The sequence below is a fragment of the Ambystoma mexicanum genome, chromosome 12, assembly GCF_040938575.1.
Source record: "Ambystoma mexicanum isolate Mex_15411 chromosome 12, UKY_AmexF1_1, whole genome shotgun sequence".
NCBI classification, from domain to species: Eukaryota; Metazoa; Chordata; class Amphibia; order Caudata; family Ambystomatidae; genus Ambystoma; species Ambystoma mexicanum.
Window position 1 is genome coordinate 1189899629 of NC_090936.1, and position 27452 is coordinate 1189927080.

General features: G+C 48.1%; 1 protein-coding gene across 2 annotated transcripts in view; it reads right to left on the reverse strand.

Moving 5' to 3' along the window:
* Positions 1-27452, reverse strand: part of MON2 (MON2 homolog, regulator of endosome-to-Golgi trafficking) — a 1155350-nt gene that overhangs the window by 691214 nt on the left and 436684 nt on the right. For both annotated transcript variants that reach the window (XM_069629845.1, XM_069629844.1), the window contains exon 10: positions 11770-11909. In XM_069629845.1, coding sequence (XP_069485946.1) covers positions 11770-11909 — 140 coding nt within the window. The remainder of the gene's footprint in view (positions 1-11769; positions 11910-27452) is intronic.

Below are 27452 nucleotides of genomic sequence, written 5' to 3' on the forward strand. Positions count from 1 at the left end.
TACCCGCCGCCATCTTGGAATCCCTAGGGCATCTGCTTTTCAATCCCTTGTCAGGGCCTCTGCCCTTTCCTGCTCTGCCTTTCCCTCGGTCGCAGCCTTCATCTTTACCTTCTCTAACTTCCCCTCGTCAAAGGCTGCTACCTTCGATTCCTCTGCCCTTTACTTGATTACGGCTGTGGCCAGGTCTCTATTCACCTGCCTTCTGGTCTCCAATTTAATCTCCCTTTTCCATATTTCTCCTGCTTTTGGTCACCTGTGGTCTCCAGGTTTTACAACCAGCGTCTCCTATCCAGGTCTTATAATCAGCCACTAAAGTCCAGGAGGTAACATTCACTATTCCACTCCAGGTCATACAATCTGCCCAGCTATAGTCCCCTGCTCTCTGTGTATAGACATCTCCTCTTCCACTCCAGGTCTTACAGCCATCCCAGCAGCCTTCCTCTCTGCTACAGCAATCTTCTACCTCTAACACCACAAGCAATCGTCTACCTCCAACACAACTCGCCTTCTCTGTACCACAAAACTCCCTTTCACTCTTGCCATGAGAGCTGACCCTTATATAGTGCTTGGACCGAATAGCATCCTGCTGATTGGCCAGAGAGGGCCACATGCCCACTCTGGGCATGTTCCATGGCAAGGATTGGTTTAAACCTGAGTTCACGGGGAATTCTTTAAATGGGGAGGCCTTCATCTTGGATCCCACTTCAGTCTGAGTGTGCTGCTAGCTGGAAAGGAGCGGCTGGTTTGTTTCCCTGTCTCGGGTTGGGGGTGGGCTGGGGGAGGTGGAGTTCAATTCTCTGAATTTCATTTTGGTGTCCTCTTGTGTCAAACAGCTCTGGACATTGTGAAAAACCAGAAGGTGTCTCACCCACAAGTCCCCGGGGATCTGTCATCCAGGTGGCAAGATCACACCAATCGATTTTTGATCCAGTTCCTGGGAGTGGACCAGTGCAGGAGGATCACCTGGACGAGGGGTCTTCGGGGAGTGGGACACTGGACAGTGAGACGCGTTATCCCCTTCCTTGTAACACCTTTACCCCATGCTACCAGGTAGGATATTTAAGAACTCTAGACCCCCCACTCCCCCTTTTACAACAACACTTTCTCACGGACAGCCCGCTATGGGGGAAAACAGACGAACACCCGAGCAGTATACCTGACGTGTTCCAATACAATGGTCAGGCGAGGTTAGGCAATTACTTCCCAAAACACACATCTGACCTCCATTACACTTCCCCACACGGATAAAAGGCGGTGCACGAGTGCACACTCTGAGCGAGGCAAGACACACAAGGAAACCGCAGTTCCAAGATAGCAGTTTAACGAGAGAAGACGGACGGCAAAACGGAAGGAGATTGCAAGGAAGGAAATTCCCTTGTCCTTTTTCGACAAGGAACCGTTACTTTAGAGAGACTTGAGAAAAGAAAGCGTAAGACCAGGAAACCAGGCTGAAAACTCCTGCATTGTGTGTCAGTGATACCCGGGGTTCCTCGCGCATCAGTAATCGAGGCGGGAGAATCACCAGCCGCTGTGGTACCGTCCGTCCTTAGCTTCAAGAACAAAGCCGCTTCAATGAAAGCAACACAGCCGGTGAGTTGGGGGAGACCGATAAAAGACCGGTCTGTGTGGAAACCAAGGTTGCAAGTAGCAACATTGTATGGCGAGCGCTGGAACGAACATTGTTAAAACGCGTTTGATAAGAGATGCAATTGAATTTGAACTGATGAATGATTTAAATCTTAAAGCAAGCGACAATACTTTTGACAGAGTGATCCGGCACCGTGTGGGTGTTCAATCGAAGGTCTCTGTAAAGTATCCATCTGAGAAGTGACAAAAGTAGATAAAGTTGGTCCGAGCACGGCGGAGGGAGACCAATTGAAAGAACGAATAAATTGTGAATTGAAGTGTTCCTGCGACGGGTCAAGCAAATTCCTGTGCACAATCCAAAGTCTTTGATTTTGATGAAATAGAAAGAGTTTGGAAAAGTACAGGAGTTTGGTCCGAGCCTGGCAGAGGGAGACCAATTGAAGGCTTTGTGTTAAAGTGGGTCTGAGCCCGGTGGAGAGGGACCCGGGGTGAACAGTAAATCACCCGAGAATTTGTTAAAGTGGAAATCCTAAAAAGAAAGGAACTTTTATGTTTTGTCGTGTTGCATCAGGCCCTCTGTAATAAGAGAATTTGAATGGCAAAGAGACTTTGGCACAGAAGGCCCTGATGTTGAAGGTTTTGAACTGCATCCTTGTGCTAGAGAAGCCAGAGTGTGCCAAGCTGGAGTGTGCCACCTTGTCCCGTGCTGAAAACATGGGTAAGGGAAGCCAACGGCTTGAATATCCTAACCTCATTTCTTGAACATTTTTATTTTGCATAACATAGTTTCCCACACTATTTGTATTTAGAAGTAAGGATTGGCAATAGGTTTATTAGTATAGGCCCTTTTATTTTGACAGACTCGACTATGACTGCGTTATTATTATTTGATGGTCGTAGCTTGCTCCCATTGTTAGATTTAGGATTAGATCAGTGTTTTTCAAACCCATTTGAAGTTCAATAAACACCCTTAAACTGTGATCACTTGCGTCTGTCCTACTGTTTGATACCATGCCTTCCTTACAGTATGTATTGGGAGTTTGGAAAATAAAGGTTTGTCCTTTATTTGGTGGCAAACTAATATCTTTTTTTTTGCTTTTAATGGAGGCTGTAGGTGATTCGGTCTCCCTTGGGTCGGCTAGTCTGAGGGAGAAATGAGTTCCCTTCGCCCCATTATACTTGGTAGGGTGTGAAGGAAGGGAGGCTCTGACTGTGTCCATTGAGTGCACATTTGACTAGGCCTCCTGCTGCCGTTCTGCATGTCAAATGGGGGAGGAGGGTGTGTTCCCCAAGCATTCTATTTTGAGGGGTGGGTTGTAATGTGCTCCTTTCCTCAGGTCTGTGCTGTGAGCATGTGAGCCGCTGGAGTGCCTCTGGAATGTTGATGTGTGATTCCCTGTCAGGGTTCTGTGTAAGTCAGGTGGCAAGTGAGCTGCCTGACAGACAGCGAGGGTGCCGGTGGAGGTCTCTGTATTCCCTTTTACCCAATGTACTTACCTGATGCCTGAACATGTAACCTGTAACCAGAAACCGAAGTAAAGAAGGTACTTACCCATCTGGACTGAAGCCGCACCTGTACAGGGAAAGTACTATTTTAACATTGGCGACAAGCTTGCTGAAGAACACAGGGGGTGGCAGCTGAAAGGGAAAGCGACAAGTACTGTGAGATGTGAAGAGGAGACATCCACTGGCCACCCGCCCTGTAGAGAAGACCCTCTCTCGTGTGAAGTAAGCGGCAGTCAGGCCTGGCAGAGGGTTGTATCAGTGCCTATGACCAAATGCTTATCTGGGCTGCAAGGGACAAGTGAGACAACGAGCTGCGGGGGAGAGTGGTGTTCGAAGGCCTCAGCTTTCAGCCAAGAGTTGTGACTGTGAGGGACAGAACCGGTTCAGCAAGGGCATGAGGACTACCAAATCTGCGGGGGAGGACAGCCATGTGATTGGAGGTGAGTGTGGTTGCTTAGGGCCAAAGAGGCTAGGCGATCCTGTGTGGGGCAGGAGAAAACGGTTCCTGTGTGGGCAGGAGAGCGCTCCGGCAAGTTTCTTATCAGGCTGGTGAGGTGAAAATGAACCAGTGAGGGTTTTGGCAGCGGGCAGGAGAAACAGAGCTACAGGTACTGCTGCAACCAGCGCTATGTGGGCAGTGACTAGGCTTTGGTGGCTGTGGGAAGCTTACGCACCACTTTAGTGAAGTGGGTTGTCCAGCGGCTCTCCTTGTGGTGGTGATGGAATGGAGTTTACTGTTTCCGAGACTTTAGTCTTGGTGAAGTTAGGAATTAAGAAGTTTATGTTGCTTTAGCTCTGTTCATTTTTGGTTTAAAGGAGGGAGATCTGTTGTGATGTGCTTCTCACCTTGTGTCCCAGGGCGTGTTCTGTGAATGCCAGTTGGAAGTGAGTAACCTGATGGTGAGGGCACCGGTGGATGTCTGCCTCCTGATCCTAATGTACTTATCTTGTGCCAGTAATTTAAAGATCTGTGACTTGAACCTGAAGTAAAGCAGTTACGTACCTTACGCGTGTGACTGAAGTCCCATGCTTACAAGGGTAGTGCTATTATAACATCGGGAAACCGCTCTGGTGGGATACCCTAGTGTTCCCATTATTGTCCAGATTTGAAATCTGTATGTGAATTTTACTAATCCAGACCTTTCGTCTGTTGGGAAAAGGGATTATGGGAGATGTAGACCCTTTGTTGGTTTGCGTACCTAGTTTGGGCAGTCTGGCCCAAGGACGTTTTTCCAGCCTTCTGCCATGCCTAGGTGACCTGACTGGGTCTTCGGACACGTGTTGTCAACTTTCATCATAAAAGCGTTTCTTTCAACTACCATAAACAGATGGTACAGCAGCAACGCTGGGCTACCACCACAAAAAGCAACAAAACGCTGTATGTTTATGATACTTTCAGACAGGAATGTGTGCACAGACATTATTAACCTCCGAGAGCGAGAAGCCTTCAGTGACCCTTCAGACACCCGCTTGTCCCCCACCACACCCTGCCCGGGTGCTTAGCTCAGCAGCCCAGGGTCCCCCCCCTGGGCTTGAGTATGCAACATGTTCAGTCTTCCTTCTTCTTTCTCTGGTTCACTGGGCCCTGCTAGCCAGCCAGGGTGTTGCTACTCCTCAGTGGCCTGTGGCTTTAGTCTGGATATGGGTTATAGTCTCTCTGGTTCACTGACCCAGCTAGACAGCCAGGGTGTTGCTACTCCTCAGTGGCCTGTGGCTTTAGTCTGGATATGGGTTATAGCCTCTCTGGTTCACTGACCCAGCTAGACAGCCAGGGTGTTCCTACTCCTCAGTGGCCTGTGGCTTTAGTCTGGATATGGTTATAGTCTCTCTGGTTCACTGACCCAGCTAGACAGCCAGGGTGTTGCTACTCCTCAGTGGCCTGTGGCTTTAGTCTGGATATGGGTTATAGTCTCTCTGGTTCACTGACCCAGCTAGACAGCCAGGGTGTTGCTACTCCTCAGTGGCCTGTGGCTTTAGTCTGGATATGGGTTATAGCCTCTCTGGTTCACTGACCCAGCTAGACAGCCAGGGTGTTCCTACTCCTCAGTGGCCTGTGGCTTTAGTCTGGATATGGTTATAGTCTCTCTGGTTCACTGACCCAGCTAGCCAGCCAGGGTGTTGCTACTCCTCAGTGGCCTGTGGCTTTAGTCTGGATATGGTTATAGTCTCTCTGGTTCACTGACCCAGCTAGCCAGCCAGGGTGTTGCTACTCCTCAGTGGCCTGTGGCTTTAGTCTGGATATGGGTTATAGTCTCTCTGGTTCACTGGGCCCTGCTAGACAGCCAGGGTGTTCCTACTCCTCAGTGGCCTGTGGCTTTAGTCTGGATATGGTTATAGTCTCTCTGGTTCACTGACCCAGCTAGACAGCCAGGGTGTTGCTACTCCTCAGTGGCCTGTGGCTTTAGTCTGGATATGGTTATAGTCTCTCTGGTTCACTGACCCAGCTAGACAGCCAGGGTGTTCCTACTCCTCAGTGGCCTGTGGCTTTAGTCTGGATATGGTTATAGTCTCTCTGGTTCACTGACCCAGCTAGCCAGCCAGGGTGTTGCTACTCCTCAGTGGCCTGTGGCTTTAGTCTGGATATGGTTATAGTCTCTCTGGTTCACTGACCCAGCTAGCCAGCCAGGGTGTTGCTACTCCTCAGTGGCCTGTGGCTTTAGTCTGGATATGGGTTATAGTCTCTCTGGTTCACTGGGCCCTGCTAGACAGCCAGGGTGTTCCTACTCCTCAGTGGCCTGTGGCTTTAGTCTGGATATGGTTATAGTCTCTCTGGTTCACTGACCCAGCTAGCCAGCCAGGGTGTTGCTACTCCTCAGTGGCCTGTGGCTTTAGTCTGGATATGGTTATAGTCTCTCTGGTTCACTGACCCAGCTAGCCAGCCAGGGTGTTGCTACTCCTCAGTGGCCTGTGGCTTTAGTCTGGATATGGGTTATAGTCTCTCTGGTTCACTGACCCAGCTAGACAGCCAGGGTGTTCCTACTCCTCAGTGGCCTGTGGCTTTAGTCTGGATATGGGTTATAGTCTCTCTGGTTCACTGGGCCCTGCTAGCCAGCCAGGGTGTTGCTACTCCTCAGTGGCCTGTGGCTTTAGTCTGGATATGGGTTATAGTCTCTCTGGTTCACTGACCCAGCTAGACAGCCAGGGTGTTCCTACTCCTCAGTGGCCTGTGGCTTTAGTCTGGATATGGGTTATAGTCTCTCTGGTTCACTGACCCAGCTAGACATCCAGGGTGTTGCTACTCCTCAGTGGCCTGTGGCTTTAGTCTGGATATGGGTTATAGTCTCTCTGGTTCACTGACCCAGCTAGACAGCCAGGGTGTTCCTACTCCTCAGTGGCCTGTGGCTTTAGTCTGGATATGGGTTATAGTCTCTCTGGTTCACTGACCCAGCTAGACAGCCAGGGTGTTCCTACTCCTCAGTGGCCTGTGGCTTTAGTCTGGATATGGGTTATAGCCTCTCTGGTTCACTGACCCAGCTAGACAGCCAGGGTGTTCCTACTCCTCAGTGGCCTGTGGCTTTAGTCTGGATATGGGTTATAGTCTCTCTGGTTCACTGGGCCCTGCTAGCCAGCCAGGGTGTTGCTACTCCTCAGTGGCCTGTGGCTTTAGTCTGGATATGGGTTATAGTCTCTCTGGTTCACTGACCCAGCTAGACAGCCAGGGTGTTCCTACTCCTCAGTGGCCTGTGGCTTTAGTCTGGATATGGGTTATAGTCTCTCTGGTTCACTGACCCAGCTAGACAGCCAGGGTGTTGCTACTCCTCAGTGGCCTGTGGCTTTAGTCTGGATATGGGTTATAGTCTCTCTGGTTCACTGACCCAGCTAGACAGCCAGGGTGTTCCTACTCCTCAGTGGCCTGTGGCTTTAGTCTGGATATGGGTTATAGTCTCTCTGGTTCACTGACCCAGCTAGACAGCCAGGGTGTTGCTACTCCTCAGTGGCCTGTGGCTTTAGTCTGGATATGGGTTATAGTCTCTCTGGTTCACTGGGCCCTGCTAGACAGCCAGGGTGTTGCTACTCCTCAGTGGCCTGAGGCTTTAGTCTGGATATGGGTTATAGTCTCTCTGGTTCACTGACCCAGCTAGACAGCCAGGGTGTTGCTACTCCTCAGTGGCCTGAGGCTTTAGTCTGGATATGGGTTATAGTCTCTCTGGTTCACTGGGCCCTGCTAGCCAGCCAGGGTGTTGCTACTCCTCAGTGGCCTGTGGCTTTAGTCTGGATATGGGTTATAGTCTCTCTGGTTCACTGACCCAGCTAGACAGCCAGGGTGTTGCTACTCCTCAGTGGGCCTGAGGCTTTAGTCTGGATATGGGTTATAGTCTCTCTGGTTCACTGGGCCCTGCTAGCCAGCCAGGGTGTTGCTACTCCTCAGTGGCCTGAGGCTTTAGTCTGGATATGGGTTATAGTCTCTCTGGTTCACTGACCCAGCTAGACAGCCAGGGTGTTGCTACTCCTCAGTGGCCTGAGGCTTTAGTCTGGATATGGGTTATAGTCTCTCTGGTTCACTGGGCCCTGCTAGACAGCCAGGGTGTTGCTACTCCTCAGTGGCCTGTGGCTTTAGTCTGGATATGGGTTATAGTCTCTCTGGTTCACTGACCCAGCTAGACAGCCAGGGTGTTGCTACTCCTCAGTGGGCCTGAGGCTTTAGTCTGGATATGGGTTATAGTCTCTCTGGTTCACTGGGCCCTGCTAGCCAGCCAGGGTGTTGCTACTCCTCAGTGGCCTGAGGCTTTAGTCTGGATATGGGTTATAGTCTCTCTGGTTCACTGACCCAGCTAGACAGCCAGGGTGTTGCTACTCCTCAGTGGCCTGAGGCTTTAGTCTGGATATGGGTTATAGTCTCTCTGGTTCACTGGGCCCTGCTAGACAGCCAGGGTGTTGCTACTCCTCAGTGGCCTGTGGCTTTAGTCTGGATATGGGTTATAGTCTCTCTGGTTCACTGACCCAGCTAGCCAGCCAGGGTGTTGCTACTCCTCAGTGGCCTGTGGCTTTAGTCTGGATATGGGTTATAGTCTCTCTGGTTCACTGGGCCCTGCTAGACAGCCAGGGTGTTGCTACTCCTCAGTGGCCTGAGGCTTTAGTCTGGATATGGGTTATAGTCTCTCTGGTTCACTGACCCAGCTAGACAGCCAGGGTGTTGCTACTCCTCAGTGGCCTGAGGCTTTAGTCTGGATATGGGTTATAGTCTCTCTGGTTCACTGACCCAGCTAGACAGCCAGGGTGTTGCTACTCCTCAGTGGCCTGTGGCTTTAGTCTGGATATGGGTTATAGTCTCTCTGGTTCACTGGGCCCTGCTAGACAGCCAGGGTGTTGCTACTCCTCAGTGGCCTGAGGCTTTAGTCTGGATATGGGTTATAGTCTCTCTGGTTCACTGACCCAGCTAGACAGCCAGGGTTTTGCTACTCCTCAGTGGCCTGAGGCTTTAGTCTGGATATGGGTTATAGTCTCTCTGGTTCACTGACCCAGCTAGCCAGCCAGGGTGTTGCTACTCCTCAGTGGCCTGTGGCTTTAGTCTGGATATGGGTTATAGTCTCTCTGGTTCACTGGGCCCTGCTAGACAGCCAGGGTGTTCCTACTCCTCAGTGGCCTGAGGCTTTAGTCTGGATATGGGTTATAGTCTCTCTGGTTCACTGACCCAGCTAGCCAGCCAGGGTGTTGCTACTCCTCAGTGGCCTGTGGCTTTAGTCTGGATATGGGTTATAGTCTCTCTGGTTCACTGGGCCCTGCTAGACAGCCAGGGTGTTGCTACTCCTCAGTGGCCTGAGGCTTTAGTCTGGATATGGGTTATAGTCTCTCTGGTTCACTGACCCAGCTAGCCAGCCAGGGTGTTGCTACTCCTCAGTGGCCTGTGGCTTTAGTCTGGATATGGTTATAGTCTCTCTGGTTCACTGGGCCCTGCTAGACAGCCAGGGTGTTCCTACTCCTCAGTGGCCTGAGGCTTTAGTCTGGATATGGGTTATAGTCTCTCTGGTTCACTGACCCAGCTAGCCAGCCAGGGTGTTGCTACTCCTCAGTGGCCTGTGGCTTTAGTCTGGATATGGGTTATAGTCTCTCTGGTTCACTGGGCCCTGCTAGACAGCCAGGGTGTTCCTACTCCTCAGTGGCCTGAGGCTTTAGTCTGGATATGGGTTATAGTCTCTCTGGTTCACTGACCCAGCTAGCCAGCCAGGGTGTTGCTACTCCTCAGTGGCCTGTGGCTTTAGTCTGGATATGGGTTATAGTCTCTCTGGTTCACTGGGCCCTGCTAGACAGCCAGGGTTTTGCTACTCCTCAGTGGCCTGAGGCTTTAGTCTGGATATGGGTTATAGTCTCTCTGGTTCACTGACCCAGCTAGCCAGCCAGGGTGTTGCTACTCCTCAGTGGCCTGTGGCTTTAGTCTGGATATGGGTTATAGTCTCTCTGGTTCACTGGGCCCTGCTAGACAGCCAGGGTGTTGCTACTCCTCAGTGGCCTGAGGCTTTAGTCTGGATATGGGTTATAGTCTCTCTGGTTCACTGGGCCCTGCTAGACAGCCAGGGTGTTGCTACTCCTCAGTGGCCTGAGGCTTTAGTCTGGATATGGGTTATAGTCTCTCTGGTTCACTGACGCAGCTAGCCAGCCAGGGTGTTGCTACTCCTCAGTGGCCTGTGGCTTTAGTCTGGATATGGGTTATAGTCTCTCTGGTTCACTGGGCCCTGCTAGACAGCCAGGGTTTTGCTACTCCTCAGTGGCCTGAGGCTTTAGTCTGGATATGGGTTATAGTCTCTCTGGTTCACTGACCCAGCTAGCCAGCCAGGGTGTTGCTACTCCTCAGTGGCCTGTGGCTTTAGTCTGGATATGGGTTATAGTCTCTCTGGTTCACTGGGCCCTGCTAGACAGCCAGGGTGTTGCTACTCCTCAGTGGCCTGAGGCTTTAGTCTGGATATGGGTTATAGTCTCTCTGGTTCACTGGGCCCTGCTAGACAGCCAGGGTGTTGCTACTCCTCAGTGGCCTGTGGCTTTAGTCTGGATATGGGTTATAGTCTCTCTGGTTCACTGACCCAGCTAGACAGCCAGGGTTTTGCTACTCCTCAGTGGCCTGAGGCTTTAGTCTGGATATGGGTTATAGTCTCTCTGGTTCACTGACCCAGCTAGCCAGCCAGGGTGTTCCTACTCCTCAGTGGCCTGTGGCTTTAGTCTGGATATGGGTTATAGTCTCTCTGGTTCACTGACCCAGCTAGCCAGCCAGGGTGTTGCTACTCCTCAGTGGCCTGTGGCTTTAGTCTGGATATGGGTTATAGTCTCTCTGGTTCACTGACCCAGCTAGACAGCCAGGGTGTTCCTACTCCTCAGTGGCCTGTGGCTTTAGTCTGGATATGGGTTATAGTCTCTCTGGTTCACTGGGCCCTGCTAGCCAGCCAGGGTGTTCCTACTCCTCAGTGGCCTGTGGCTTTAGTCTGGATATGGGTTATAGTCTCTCTGGTTCACTGACCCAGCTAGCCAGCCAGGGTGTTGCTACTCCTCAGTGGCCTGAGGCTTTAGTCTGGATATGGGTTATAGTCTCTCTGGTTCACTGGGCCCTGCTAGACAGCCAGGGTGTTGCTACTCCTCAGTGGCCTGTGGCTTTAGTCTGGATATGGGTTATAGTCTCTCTGGTTCACTGACCCAGCTAGCCAGCCAGGGTGTTGCTACTCCTCAGTGGCCTGAGGCTTTAGTCTGGATATGGGTTATAGTCTCTCTGGTTCACTGGGCCCAGCTAGCCAGCCAGGGTGTTGCTACTCCTCAGTGGCCTGAGGCTTTAGTCTGGATATGGGTTATAGTCTCTCTGGTTCACTGACCCAGCTAGCCAGCCAGGGTGTTGCTACTCCTCAGTGGCCTGTGGCTTTAGTCTGGATATGGGTTATAGTCTCTCTGGTTCACTGACCCAGCTAGACAGCCAGGGTGTTCCTACTCCTCAGTGGGCCTGAGGCTTTAGTCTGGATATGGGTTATAGTCTCTCTGGTTCACTGACCCAGCTAGACAGCCAGGGTGTTGCTACTCCTCAGTGGCCTGAGGCTTTAGTCTGGATATGGTTATAGTCTCTCTGGTTCACTGGGCCCTGCTAGACAGCCAGGGTGTTCCTACTCCTCAGTGGCCTGTGGCTTTAGTCTGGATATGGGTTATAGTCTCTCTGGTTCACTGGGCCCTGCTAGACAGCCAGGGTGTTCCTACTCCTCAGTGGGCCTGAGGCTTTAGTCTGTAGACTTCTATTTTGTGTTTGAAGTGCCGGATTATTTAACCACACAGGCTGTTCATTCTCTTTGAACCATGTTTCCAAGGCATTCTTAGTTGCCACGATTGTTTGTAGTCACATATGTTTCCCCGATAGTTTTTCCATTGTATATCAATTGTCTAGAGCATAGGGTTTACAGACATCCCTTTCTGGTTTTAACCATAATTAACTCATTGTATCTTCATTATTAAAATAATGTGATGCTTTCTTCAGGAGAAACCCTCTAATATTTGAAAAGATTTGGGTATCCAAAACCCCCTTCCTGGACTAAATCAAAATGTGCAGAATGAATTGTGTCTGGTTGAGGCAATTCCACAGAGACAGTAGCTTCAATTTCTATAGTTATCAAATGTATGATTAATATGTGGCATGATGTGTTCCTTAAGTGCCCAGATCCGGCATGCAGAACGTGCTTGCAAACACACAAACATGCAGAGAAGTAGAATTACCAGCTTGGGTTGCAGCTGCTGAAATGCTTCCGGTGCTTGGGATGAGGAAGAGCGATTGGATGAAAGATCCCAGGGCATTCACAATATCCCGGAAAACCTTGGTAGAATGTTGCTTCATGTCGTAGGACTGGCAAAAAGACCTGCAAGACATTGGAGACAGAGTAAAGGAGGCGGCTTCCAGCAACTGAAGACTTCTTGGCTTACAGGATAAGGAAACGTGCAGTCAGGCTCCCTAATGTGGTCATGCAGTCTGTGTGATCAGGGGGGCCAACACGGGGCATGCTGGATAGAGTAAACCCCAAAAGTGATGGATGGAAACTTCTGGATGAATCTGAAGCACAGAATCCTCTGTGCTGCGCCCCATACCATATTCTTTCAGCCTGTTGAGCCATATGTAAAGCAGTCTTGCACCGATAAGGCAGTCCAGCCATAAACGCTAGGTTGCACGCCCTCTGCACAGTAACGCAAGCATCAATGAAGTGCATTTTGCTTGTAGCAAAGCGAGAACGGGTCTGAGGTGTTTACGGGTTTGTGCAGAAGAGGTGGGGTCTAGCAGTTCAGTCTGAGCTGCACCTGTTGAGGTGGGACCAATCCTGATTTGCACATCTTGTTCCCCCTAGTATAACTGCACCGCAGACAGGGTACAAAATGGTTTGAAAAGTGTCCCAGAGAAATTGCCACTGATCACAACGAATTCAAATTGTTTCCACCCATAAATGATTTGCATCCTAAAGTGGCCATAAGCAGCACAACCATGAACAGGCACCCAGATTCCCAACCCCAATGAGGCCCAATGAGGCAGAACCCGGTCTGGGGTCTAATGTGTTATAGCAGTTCGGGCTGGGCTCCAACTTTTGGGGCCAAGCCGGGTTTGCATACTGTTTCACCCCTTTTTATCGGCACAACAATCTAAACGATTACTTGAAACCGTGTTCACCCATCACTAAGCCTGGTTGGAAGCAGCACACGTGTGTCATTCCTGATCCGAGCACTAGAGCCAAGGAGTTGCATTCACAGTTCAGCCACCAGGGGCCCGAGGTCTATACACCTGAAGCACTATGTCCATAGGAGAACAAACGCCAACAATCTGGCTTTGAGTCCCTGCTTTACACAGAAAGTGCTCGTTGTTAGGCAAGATTTAGGGCAGTACCCATAGGGTGCAATTCGAACAAACAAATGAATAGGGTCAAGGATCCGAAAAAACACACAATCCTGTTTATGAATTTCAAACGATTTCTGTAATGGTTATTACTCAAAAGACAATTTCAATTGTTATCACAGCATGATATAAATCTTTAGATAAGACAAATCACAGGAAAACTCGATTTATACAAAATTGAGATCAAATGGTGCAAGTGGTGCTCACACAAGGTCAATCCCGTGTCACCTCAGCAGATCGCTGGGATTCTGATAAGCAAAGAAGATTGACCAGGCGAATCACGTCCTTTATTGGGGCTGCAGAAAAGGCGCCATATCTAGAGTGACCCAAGCAATTAATGAATCCCATGCCAGAGGTCCTCCCTCTAGACTGCTGCTGAGAGATCCCATCCATTGTCCTGCCTTTCATCATCAGACCAAGGATTTCCGGAGGTCGGGTGTTAGGCAAGATTGTATGCAGAACACTTAGGGTGCAATACAACAACCATGACCTCCTCGTAATAGGGACCCAACCTTTGGTATACGTCTGTACTACACAGGTTGGTAGTCTGGTTGAGCAGCCTGACTTATCTCAAGAGGGGTCAATGTGAGCAGTAGGGTAGTTCTACAAAGATTAACAGTGACAAGTATTCAAGCAAACACTTACACACAGGGTTTCTTGATTTAACAAGTATTAACAGTCAGTCTGTATAAGCCTTCTTCAGAATGGGCAATATAACAGTAACACACAAATACACTCCAAAACACACTCAGTTTCTCTAAATCAGCAAATACCCATTGGGGATGGCACACAGACACTTCCTACACCCTCAGGTTTGTTAAGGATATGAATCGGGCGACACACCTTGACCTTAGCCTAGGATGTAGTGCACAATTGGAAAGCTTTCTCTTTATATTCTATGAATTCAATTTGAGATGGCACACAACACGTCTCACACCCCCTTTTTCAAATGCCCCGGGTCACAATGGACCAGGAACCAAGCCTCTTGGTGGGAATGCAATATTTATTTTTAAAATTCAAAGAAAATCATACAAGTTTTAATACTGGGCAGCAATCACCAATGGGGTGATAATTACAATAGAAACTGAAACACTACACGTGGCTAACCTTCTACAAGAACATATACAAAGCACAAATGAATAGGAGCACTTTTTCTCTTTGGGTAGATAGCACCCGAGTTAAGATTTCCCCCTGCAATGCTCTCCCAAGCCCCTGGGAATCGAATTTGGAGTGGACAGAAAGTATCAGCAGGGAGTCAGGGATATTGTGCAGCAAACAGAATCAAAATCCGACCTTGCCTCATAAAATAAGAGGCAGGGATTTTAAAGCCCTTTTCAAGGGCACAAAATGACATTCGGAAATTGACAAATAATTAATGTGCGGTTAAATCTATGAGGCAAATATGATTTCTCACGATAGCAGGAATGGATAAACACTAGCAATCACAAGGTAAGTTCTCAAGAAAAGGCATACAGTTCAATAACAAGTTGAAAGTAAGAACACGATGTAGCCGAATCACACGTTGGAAAGTTGCATTTCACACATATGCAGTTTTAAATGTCACAAACGGTTTTTATGAAAAATGGGTGAAATACTGGGATTTGGAATGCGGCTTATGGGCTGGGGAATATGTATATCACAGGGACAATATAGGATGGTTGTGGCTGAAGATTTGGATGAGATTTGTAAGATCAGAGGAGGTTCGATTTTGGCAAAATGAAACCGTGAAAGAGAAAATCGGCTGGGAAAGAAAGATTTTAAACTAGATTATTAAGACTATATTGTTAATGAACGACATGGTAGGATCCCGGGTTAATTTGCAACTTAACCCTTTCACTCCGCGTTCAGATCTATATGGGAATTAATTTCAATTATTCCAAATATCGCTAAGGAGTTATAAGATGAGGTGAATGAAAGAATGGCGCTAACACTAGGAAATCACAGACAAGATGCACAAAGAATTTTGACAGTAGGACAAATTACTAAGGCATGGATAGGATGGCTTAGAGAGTGGAATAAGGATAAAAGGGTCAGAATGGGTAGGCTATGTGTTTCTATGGGATGGGAAATACTCACAGTCCACGCTTGAGTTTTGGGATTTGAAACAGTCAACCAGGTCTGGTCAAAGTACGGCGGGTGCCCCTTACAGCAAACAGCAGGGCAATTCTGGTCACTGGTTGGCACAGGTACAGCTGGATGCAGTTAGTGGGCAGCAAGCCGGTATGGTCACATGATGCTAAAGGTACCACAGTTCTTCCCCTGGTTAATGGGATTTTAGTGGGATTTCTAGATCAAGGCCTTGCTGGAATATGGCAAGATGGATGTAGAAGAGCAGGAACGCAGGCACTGGAAATTCAGGAGAGAGTCTGTCTAGAGTCCTGTCAGCCACCCTTTATATACCAGTTTTGACATAAATGGCACATTTTTACAGTTGTGGCATCTGAACACATCACACGGGCAGATTACATATTTTATGTAGAGCATGACAGCCCAATTCTCACAGTTGTAGGACCTTGTTTAGTCCATTTAACAATTTTTCATTGTTTTCAGTGAGAAATATACGGCCTAAAATTCTATAACTCTATACATGTGCATAGATTATTATGAGGCATATCAGTATTGAATTTCACAATGGCATCATGTACACTTTCCTCATAATGTCCACTTCCCTGCCATTTCTGTTCCCAACATGGCAGTGAAAGCTACCACGTCTTAAACTAAAAACCACAAAATTACATTTACACTGTTAATTTTTTTACTTTTTTGCGAAGTCCTGTTGCAAAGATAAAAGTCTTAACATTTTATTAATAACATAGTCTTTGGAAACAAATCGGGGCAGGCCTTTGTCCTTCACTTGGCACATTATTTTCTCAGCTACCACCAACTGTCATTAAAGCCCAGGGTGGAGATGGGGGTTTCCCAGTTTGATTAAATGTTTATTGCCACTTCTCCACTTCACAGTTTGGTGTCCCAGAATTTCTATTGTAAGAGGTCTCAGCCCAGACAAAAGTCTGCCAAGATAGCAATTATCACCCATGTGTACCATAGAATCTACTGTGAGGGGCCTTCTATTGCTAGCAACCCCCAAGCAGAAACTGGGACCGATTTCTCCCATGTAGCCAATGCAATTTAAATCCTTATTTTATTTATTTTTGTTCTGAATCAGAAGAAAGCCTGTTGAATAGAACAATCCATATATGTTTCACAGCACACACCCCTTTACATTGCTAGATAAGGGCAGGGCCTTATCCAACATACACTTTTAAAGAGGTATTTTTCTTATTTGCAAAAATACATTGTAACATGTGGTAACTCGTGGCATTTACCTTTCGAATTCGGTTTTTCTCTTCCATCTGAATTTCCACATTGTTCTGTAGCCATAGTTCGTTTCTTGTATGCAGCAATTTGTTTGAAACACAGATGCACTGCAATTGACATAGGCCTAGAGAGCTGGGGTTTCTTTGAAGCATTGATCTTTTTGACATTGTGTGACTCCAATGTCAAGCGTTTTCTGCAGCTGAAAATGAGGTTTCTTTTGATTTCTTTTCAGATTTGGCTGGCACAGACTGTCATTCAGAGATCATGCTTTCTTCTGCTGAAGAACAATGTGGATATGGATGGGCATGGCAGGGTCTTTTTGATAAAAACAATGTGATGTGCAATAGTTGAAAATAGCATCAGGGCAGCATACTTTTCAGTGTAAAATCTTCCCTTTTCTATAGGAACTTTTTGCAAGCGGCAGAGCAGCGCTGCTTTGATTCGCTTCTTTTGGGTGCACCCAAGAACACACTGGCACCTTTCTTGATGTGCCCCCTGTTCCAAATCGCCCAATAGGGGTTTAGCAAGATGGTGTAGCCATCCTTTTGTCACTGCAAAACGCAGTTTTGATGCAAAGGTGCTCCAAGGAGCCAGCGCAGCCATTTTGCTGTTGACTGCAAAAGCGCATCTTGGTTATGAATGGAAATTCTGCTGAGTGGGTTAATGTAGCCAACAGGTGACTTAAATAGCTAGGACAGTGCGGACATTAATATATCACTGGCACATTTAAAGCATTACTTAAATGAGTGTCAAAGAAAAGGGCTATTAGAATAAACAAGAAATCACACAAATATTCTGCAGCAGGTAAGTACTTTTTGAACCCGCCAATGCAGAGTAAGTTTAACCTTTCCTGGAAGGATAGGTGCAACACAATATCAGAGGAGAGAAGAAGCATTCAGGGAGTCAGGCTAGGCCAATGTCAATTGGGCAAAAGTCTAGGTGAGCTGAAGCAATTTTTGCAGGTAGGTAAAAGTCTTGCACAATGTTTTACAAGTCTTAGTAGAAAATAAGAATCAAAGTAGGGCCACAAGCTGTTTAGGCTTGTGAGTAGTAGAAGATGCAAGCAACTCTACAGAGCAATTAAAACAAGTCTCAACCGAGAACAGACAAGGCTACACAACAAGAGATAAGATCTCTTAGACTGTACAATGTGGCGACAACTGGATCCCTGAAAGCACGGGTGGAAAAGGAGAGCACACCCATTATGGTGGCAGAGAATAGAATAAGCACGAATTAAGACACGATCACACAGCACAGCCGTGATATAACCCAACTCAAAGCAGAACTGCGTAAATCCCAGAGCAAGTGCGAGGATCTTGAATCTAGATCACAAAGAAATAACATTCGAATAATCAGGGTTTCGGAAACGTTTGGCAAGGGCTCCATGGAAAGACAGGTGGAAGATTTGCTGAAGGTGGTCCTGGGGACAGAATCCCCCTCAAACCACTTCCTCGTTGTCCCCCCTAGTGAGCCAGGTGCTCCACCCCGCACCATAATAGCACGACTGCTCAGTTATAGAGATCGGGACACAATACTTCGACTGTCTAGAGAAAAGGGAACGCTGCAATATGAAGAAAATAGAATACACATGTATCCGGACTTCTCAGCAAACATACAAACGCCGCGTAGATCCTATGAGTTGGTCAAGAAACAGCTATGAATGCGCAATGTGCCCTACGCCTTAATCTTCCCTGCAAAAATGAGAATTTAGCATGGAGGAAGAGCCCATTTCTTTGAGAACCCTGCGGAGGTCATGGCGTATGTCGAAGCCTCCATCCCGCTTCCTCCCGGAGACTGAGGGGGAGATCAAAATGCGAGACCAAGACCAGCCGAAGGGATAAGGGACCCCGCATACTGAGGAAGGAACATCAATCCCGCAGCGAAAAAAGGTTGAAGAAATACTGTTATAGTTGGGCTGGATCAAAGTTCATTGTTTTTCGAGCTGTGTAGCCGCCGACAAAGGCGGCCGGATGGCCACAGCGGCATTCCCTCAGGAAAAGTCCACCAGCTCAGAGGAATGCCCGCCGGGCAAGTTATGAGGCAGCATCGTCAAGTTTGGGGGGATGATGTGGGTGGGGGGGTCAAGACATCAAGAACTGTTTAGGTATGTTGAGCTTTATATGGGGGAAGGGTAGGGGGGAATGAGAAGAAGTTGGTAAGATGGGCCCGCGTATGTTGGAACGGGCCAATTCAGGTTTTGGGTTTAAAAGTTGTCTCGCAGAAGCGCTTGCTGCTCCCACTATGCGGACACTGTGTCATGATCTCTGCTTCCAAAAGGCCAGGACTTACCCAACTCCCTTGGAAGCAGACCCATAACCCAGGTTCCGAGTGCCAGCCAGTCCCAATTGGGACCTTTTGGACCCTGTCCTGGCGCCAGTGGCGCCAGGCTCATAAATATGCCCAGTCCCAGCGCTGCAAGCGCCGGGCTCATAATGCTTGGGTGGACTTACCTGCAGCAGACCATGCTGCTTACTTACCTGCCAGTTGAACCCCTGATCCTCTTCTGTTTGGGACTACTCTTCCTGTTGGGTGGGGCAGGAGCCACTCACTAGGTTCAGAACACTGGAACTCTTCTGGAAAGCAGGAACTCTTTTCTTACCTAGGCGTGGCTGTGGAAGGAGACACCTAAGCACTACAGGAGGCTATTTAAACCACACCCGATGGATGAATCTTGCTTTGCGTTATTCTGCATCCTCTGCAGCAGAACGCTCATCGTGTCTTCTGCATCTGATCCTGGGCCTAAAGGAAAAAGGCTTACCATCCTGAATCCAGTCTTCAGCAACATCTATAAAGACAAGAAAGAACAGGTTAGCACTACGGTCTTCAGTGACAGCGCATCTCTTACCTGGTCCATCGGCTGTCATCAACGCCTCGCGCAGCATTCCTGCATCTGAAAGACAAAGGCTTACCTACTCTTCACGCGCTCCGGAGGTCATCGCACTGCATTCCGGCATCTGAAAGACAAAAGCTTACCAACTCTTCGCACGCTCCGGAGGCCTTCGGCGCTGCATCCCGCATCTGTAAGACAAAAGAAGGTGCGTTTAAAGACATTGGGTAACGTTCAATACTCACGTGCCATTACTCCATCCACGCCGAACTCAGTGGGCATTCCGGCATCCTTCAGCAGCTCCGAACTGGTACCTGCAAAATAAAAGGACAGTTAGTGCGCATCGTGAAGCAAGCAACAAGCGCTTACTTACGCGCTTCCAGGCGCTTCTATTCCGCATACGGGTCCATCCTCAACTCACTTCAGCCAGTCAACCGCCATCGCCGGAACCCTGCAAAATAAGAGACAGCATTACAAAAGACTTTTAAAGACATTTGAAATATTCGGAACTCACCGTTCGTGAAGTAAACGACGGACAGCAGTCCTCTGAAGTCAAGAGGCCTGCGCTACCTATCCAGTGAAGAAACTGGTTACAGCACCCTGCCCCGAGGCAGATGGAGAGCTCGGCGTTCACTTACCTAAGGTGAGAGCGTTAACCTTTGGGGTTCTACAGGAGAGGAGAAAAGGAAAGAGATAGGGACACCCCAATAACCCCAGTTCATTAATCCCATATTTTCTATCTGCAGACATCTTACTCTTCGAGTCAGGCATACAGTGCACAGAGGTCCAGCCCAAAGAGCCAACCGGGTGGTGCACATCACTTTTGAAGATACGGTAGTCGCCCAGTCAAGACCGGCGCCTCTGCGAGAATCAGGTGAGCGTTACACACTGGGACTGTTAGACACGATGGCTGGACATATCATGCGTATGTATAATTCCACAGATGGGTTAAGAATACCACTTCTATCCTAGAACGTGCGAGGGCTAAACAACCCGATGAAGGCCAGGAAGGTCGTGAATTACATTACCAGGTACAGCCCTCGGATTGTGATGTTGCAGGCGACTCATGCACAGGGAGCCATAAACATGAAAATATTGCCTAAATGGGGGAAGCTACGATACTATACGGACTATTCGTCTCAGTACAGGTGAGTTATTATTCTAATACACCCCTCATTGGGGTTCCAGACTAAAGGCCATAAAATAGACCCACTGGGAAGATATGCCCTGGTATGGGGAGAAGTAGCGGGTAAACAAATGACACTGGTCAACACATATGGCCCCAACATTGATGACCCAGACTTTTACTTAAATATATGCGAAATAATAACAGTGATAAGGGGAGTGGATTTCAATGGGGCAGTAGACCCCACATTAGACAGATCCAGCACGAAAATGAGAATGCCCACCAGAACGTCACTCACATTGGGCCAACTACTCACACAAATGGCACTGGTGGATGTATGGCATATATTACACCCTGGTGCCAAACGATACATCTATTACTCTTCTGTCCACGACAGTGAATCGTGCATAGATTATTTTTGTGTGTCACAAGGCCTATCGGAGGCACTGCAGACCTGTGAAATCCTACCCCGTACACTATCTGACCATTCCCCCATGCTGTTGGAGCTTAACTTTAGAGATATCCCCAGACCGGCAAGGAGATGGAGAATGCCGGGAGGGATACTTAGTGACCCAAATGTGGTGGAATCTTTGCGAACTGAAATAGATGAGTTCTTCGCTAACAATACTGGGACGGTGGAATGGATCTCCACGGTTTGGGAGACCTTCAAGGTTCGGGCTAGGGGTACACTGATCTCGAAATCCACAGGTCTCCTAAAGGGGGTGAGAAGAGAGCTTGAGGCGGTGGAAAATACATTAAAAAACCTAGAAGAAGTATAGCCGCACACATGATAGAGATACCCTTGCATCAATTCACAAACACATAAGGGACTTCGATGACCTGGCCGCCAGAGAAATACGATATCTGGCTGCCCCTGCCAGAGCACGCAGATATGGTAAGGGGAACAAGGCGGGTAGAACATTGGCCAACCTTATCAAACATGAGAAGCAACCATACCCAATCACCAGAATACAATCAGCACAAAAGGAGGTGGTGACAAGTGAGAAGGGGATAAACGGGGAATTCGTCAAATTTTAACAAACACTATATGCAAATAAAGACAGGAAAACAAGTGTTGAGATAAAGGCCTATTTGGCGACACTGGAGCTCCCCAAACTCCCGCTCGAAAATAAATTGGCTCTAGATCAGCCGATCAATGTGGAAGAAGTTAACGAGGCGATTAAGGACCTCTCATCAGGTAAAGCACCTGGCTTTGGTCTGGGGGCCGAATTTTATAAAGAGTTCCACACGGAACTGGTTCCTATAATGCTAAGAACCTGGAAGGAAGCGCTAGAAGGAAACATATTGCACCCAATAACCGTACTACCCAAACCCCGATGCCCACCCTGTGATATGTCGTCATATAGACCCCTTTCGCTTATTAATATGGATGCCAAAATATTTGTGAAGGTGCTGGCGAACCGAATGCTACCCCTAGTTTCCACGTTGGTTCACCCTGACCAGAATGGATTTATCCCCCAAAGGTCTACGGCTTTAAATCTCCGCAGATTATTTAGTATAATGGCACAGACAGATCCAGACAGAAGTGCAGTCACAATAGCCCTCGATGCCGAGAAGGCGTTTGACTCAGTCTCATGGGTCTATCTCCTTTTGGTTCTCGAAACATTTGGGGTGGGACCCAGCTTCATCAAATTCGTACGGGTATTGTACACAGCCCTCGGGGCCAGAGTATGCACCAACAGAACTATCTCCGAATTATTCCAACTGGGTAGGGGCACACGGCAGGGCTGTCCGTTCTCGCCCATACTGTTTGCCTTGACCATTGAACCCATGGCAGCAGCCGTTAGACTGAGTCATAGAGACAAGGGAATAAACATGAAAGGCTCCATCCAGTTAATCTCACTGTATGCCGATGACACGCTCTTATATGTTCGTGAGCCAGAGAAAAATATAGCGCCCATAATGACCGACATACATGAGTTCGCCGAATACTCGGGATACACCATCAACAATGCTAAGTCGGAAATATTCCCGCTCACCCCTCTACTAAGTGCCCAGCCAATTGTTTGTTTGTTTTATTCACTTTTTATACGCGCCAGACCCAGGGGTAGCAGGGCGCGGTGGTCAAGAAAATGCGAAACTTACAGGTTACATCATAGCAAAATGTACACTGGAGATTACATAGGGTCCCACAAATCAGGCATACAGTAATTACAGCAAATATACAAGTTCAAGGAGGTCAAAATACCCGTGGGTGGTGGGAAACACCGGTCAGCAAAGGTCAGTCTAGGTAAGGAGTTGGATAACTTTTTTCCTGAAACAACAGTAGGGAAAGGTCTGCTCTCAAGTCTTGTGGTAGTGAGTTCCAGGTTTTAGCCGCCTTTACTGGGAAGCTGTTTCCTCCAATAGTGTTAAGTCTAAAGTTCAGTATTGTCAGGCAATTGGAGTTGCCAGCTCTAGTAGGTCTAAGAGATGTTCTCCTATGGAGTTTGGCAGTCAAGTAACTAGGGGAGTTATTAAGGGCTTTGTGGGACAGGGATAGCATCTAGAGTTTTATTTTGTTCTCCGTAGACAGCCAATTGTAATGTCGTCTGGTGGAAGAGATGTGGGACCTTTTATTAATGCCTAGTGCCGCTCTCAGGTCATTATTTTGTAATATTTGTAGTCTTTGGGTTATTTTTTTATTAGCTCCAGAGTATAGAGCATTACAATAATCTATTCTGGAGAGAATTAGGGCTCTAGCCAGGATTAGGCAGCTCTTGTTGGAGAGGAATGGTTTACCGGCTCTAATCTGTTTGCACGTGTAGGCCGTGGAGGAGGCAAGGGATTTTAGCTGTTTATCAAAAGATAGGGTAGAATCAAGATAGAATCCCAGGGTTTTTACATCCTTGGGTACTTGGATGATGTTCCCGTCTATGTTGAAGGAGGAGAATTCCTGTCCTAGTTTTTTGATATTGGCTTGGGTACCCATGATAATCAACTCTGTCTTATCATCGTTTAGACAAAGGCCGTGAGTGGCCATCCATGCCTGGATGATAAGGTATACCGTGTTCACCAATTCCGTGTCCTTAGCATGATCCCCAGAAAGCGGGAGGAGCATCTGTGTATCATCTGCATAATTAGTGTAGGTGATACCAAGATGGCCCAGATCGCCAAACAGGGGCTTGGTGAAGATGTTGTATAGAGTTGGGGATACGCAAGAGCTGTCACGCTCACCTGATTCCCACGGAGGCGCAGGTCTGGCTTCGAGTGCTGATGCTTCTTCAATGGTGAAGCGCAGGACTCTGAAGATGGACAGGTAGGGCCCCTCTACTCTGGCTTCTCTGGCTCGTAGGAATATTCCCCTGTGCGTGAAAAGGGAGTATTTACCTACTGACGGAATAATGCTCAAGCCTCCCACTTCCTTCCAACCCTCCACGATACCCTTCCACGATTCCCCGTGAAGTCTCACCTTAGGGTCTGGAAGGATGAGTTCTCCATCCTGCTTCTGATGCAGGGGCGCGTTGAAACCCAGTTACTTCACTGGATTGAGGTTTGATGGAAGTTCAAATAAGCTTGACTATTCAGGTAAGGCGCTGTAAGAGTTCTGTTGCAAGTTCAAATGTTCAAGCTTAATAATAATGTTCATTGTCTTATTGCAGCAAGCGCTAACGCTTATGTCTTTTTCCCCTTAGGGGCCGGGGTTCGGAATGCCGGAGATATGGCGCCGACCCGAAGTGAAACGTGCAGTTCCAATAAATGACAGGTAAATTCTGGATGAGCGTTCGGGTAATGTCTTTGCATTCGCTCATTCAATGTCTTTGTCTTTTTTCCCCATAGGGGCCGGGGTCCGGAATGCCAGGAAGCGGCAGGACCCGAAATGAAATGGGAATGACCCAACTGGTAAGTCTTAGAAGGAAACTGAGCTTTTCCTATTCCCTTCCTTCTCTCACCTTGTGTTCTTGTCTTTTTCTCTCTAGGCACTGGGAAGTGGCTGCGGATCCGGATGATCGCTGCTGAAGATGGAGGTGCCCCGGAAAGGTGAGTGAAATGCAGCGCTGCAGCGATCGAAACTAAATGCTTTTAAAAATGATGTCTTCCCTTTCAGGATCGTCAGTGTGATGTCTCCGTGATACAGCTTTAGCAGGTAAGGTCTTCTTTTTCTCTCTCCAATTCTCTCTTATCTCCCTTTGCAGGTGACCCAGGATGCTGACAGGCGTGGCTGAAGTCCAGATGCAGGAGCCGACACGGTGAGCGTCCAGCTGCGAGGAGCAGAACAACGCGAAGCAAGAGTTGCTGATTGGGCATGGTTTAAATAGCTTTGGAAGAAGTTCCAGGTATGTATCCTTCCACCGATCAGGTATGTATCCTTCCCCGACCACACCCAGGTGGAAAGTAGTCCCACAGGTAAAGTAGTTCCATTCAGGCCTCAAGAGGGCCTGGATGTAGCAGCATGGTCTGCATCAGGTAAGTGCACATTGAAACACTTGAACACATGTCTAGCTTTATGAGCCTGGCGCCTAGGGCGCCAGGACAGGGGTCCAACATGAGCCTGGCGCCTAAGGCGCCAGGACTGTGTCCAAAGGGCCCCAGCTTGGCCCGCTGGCACTTCCCTGGGGGAATGATGCCTGCCTCTGGGGTTGCTGGGTCGGACTCAGCTCCTTGGAGGTAGGCATCATGACAGAGCCCTGAGGGGCACCACACGAGATCGGGGTGGGATTTGCCTCCGCTGAGGGAGAGAAGACTCGCATCGTTCTCTCACTCAGGAAAGACTTGATCCATCCAATGGCTTCTGCTGAGAAATGAGCGGCGGAGTCCAGGTGACTACAGAGGACTCTATGATCCACCAAATCAAAGGCCGCTAAGAGGTCCAGGGGTAGTAGGAGTACTGTTCTCCCTTTGTCTCTTAGCTCATCAATTTGGGCCTTGAAGTCTATGAGGGCAGTTTCTGTTCCGTGTAAAGGTTGGAAGCCTGATTGTCTTTCTCCTAGTAGGTTGTGTAGTTCCAAGTGCCTTTGAATTTGGATGTAGGCAGCTTTGTCCAGAATCTTAAGAAACGGTACCGTAATAATAGGGCGGTAGTTAGTGGGGATGAGGGGGTCTAGTGTCTGCTTCTTTAGGAGAGGGAGAACCCAGGACTGTTTGAGGTTGGCAGGGATCGTACCTGAAGCGAAGGATGCGTTGATCAGTTTAGCAATAAAGGGGGATAATTCTATGGCAGCGTCTTTTATCAGCTGTGCTCGGCAAATGTCACCTTTACAGTTTGATGGTTTAAGCGACAGGATAACTTTTTCTACTTCCAGGGTGGTCATTTTGGAGAAGTGGAAGGTGTTACTATGCATCAATGAGTTGTTGGTATGAGGCGGATCCTGAATTTTGAGTGCTTTTTTTTGCTGGATTTTATTTTGGAGTGTGATAATGGGAGACTCGAGTTCCTTTAGAATGGAGAAGAGCTCTTTCATGCTAGAATTGGATTTAGCTATGCGGTCATCATATGAATTACGTTTTGCCTGGCAGACTTCTTTTTTATACAGTGCGGAGAGAGTGGAAAGTTTGGCTTTATTGTCAATTGATGGGCAAAGCCTCCAAGTGGTTTCACTCTTTCTTTTTAGGCTACGTAGATCTTTTAGCTGTGGAGTAAAGCATTTGTTTAGATGAGCTTTCGGCTTACTTGGTCTGAGTTTGAGAGGGGCCACTTTATCTAGGGAAGTGAGCATGATAGTGTTGAATTCTTGCACTAGGATGCCGGGGTTTAGGTTAGCTGATAGCGCATTAAGGGTCGGTAAAATGGCTGGGATTACTTTCTCTAGGGTGATGCATTTTTTATTTCTAGTTAAACAAGGTGGCGCTAGTGGAAGGGCCGTAGGGTTGGGTCTGGCGGTAGCTAGATTAAAGGACACCAGGGAATGGTCTGTCCAAGGTAAGGGCATTATGGATGAAATAGTGGTTATACAGTTGCAGTCAGCAATCCAATCCAGAGTTCTTCCCTTCAGGTGCGTAGGCTTATCAACTCTTTGAGTTAGGCCGAGTGAGTGAACAGTGTTGGCTACCAATGTAGCATTAGTATCTTTAGTGTCATGGAGACCTAAGTTAAAATCCCCAAGAAGGATCGATTGAGAGCAAGGTTTAAGATTATTTGTGAGTAGGTTATGGAGGTCATCTTCGAAGGTGCCTAACGGGCCAGGGGGTCTATATAGGAGGTCAATGATAAGGGTTTGATTATTGTTTAGTTGGAGTTTAGCAGATAGAGTCTCACAGGATTGAATCGAGTGGGTGGGTACTAGTCTGAGTGAAAGGCTTGTTTTAGAGATTATCGCGATGCCGCCACCTCTAGCACCTACTCGGTCGTGTCTAACTATCGTATAGCCATTAGGGATGGCTAGCATGAGCGCTGGTCCTGCTGCATTATGTAGCCAGGTCTCAGTGATAGCGAGAAAGTCAAGGTTGCCTTCTATTATTATGTCGGCAATGTCTAGGGCATGGGCAACAAGCAATCTCACGTTGAGGAGTGTTCGAACAATAGTTGGGGTCTTAGTGACCTCTATGACTTGAGGAGGTGGAGTAGTAGACATATTAGGTGTATTTGGGACATTGATTTGAGTTGGACAAGTGTAGGGATTAGGTTGTAAGGGGTGTCCAGTATGACGCGGTTTGCAAGTGTGCTTGAGGTTTGTTTTGATATTGCTAGACGGCAAAGATCTGCAGGGGGGAGGGGTTCATGCAGTTTCGAAAGTCTAGCACAGAGTCTAAGGTCCTACTGGGAGTGACACATGGACACATGGATGAGATATCACAGTAGCTGTCACAAGGGACTCATGACTCGGGCGTACATAAAAGTCAGGAGAGTTAGTGTTAAGGTGTACTGTGGGCTTCAAAGGTGGCAGGGAGTTAAATACGTTGGTATCTGGCATGATGAGTAGATGTAGGATAGTCCTCAGTAAGGTTGTGTAAATAGCTGGTAGATACATAAATGTATGGAGGTGACCTATCTAGAGTACCACGTTAGTGATTCGTGTGCAGGCAATCAATGACTCAAAAAGGCATTACTCAGGTATGGCAGACTAGGCAGTGCAGGCAATCAATGACACAGAAAGGCATTACTCAGGTATGGCAGACTAGGCAGTGCAGGCAATCAATGACTGAAAAAGGCATTACTTAAGTATGGATACTTCAGTGCGTGCATGTGCAGGCATTCAAAGGCATTGGAGGCATTACTCGCATGCAGTGCGGTTGTCACGTGGTGGATGGGCAGCTACCGTGACCAAAGTGTTATAGACCAGTGGCGGTGGGTGTATAAGGCGGTGGAATTGTTT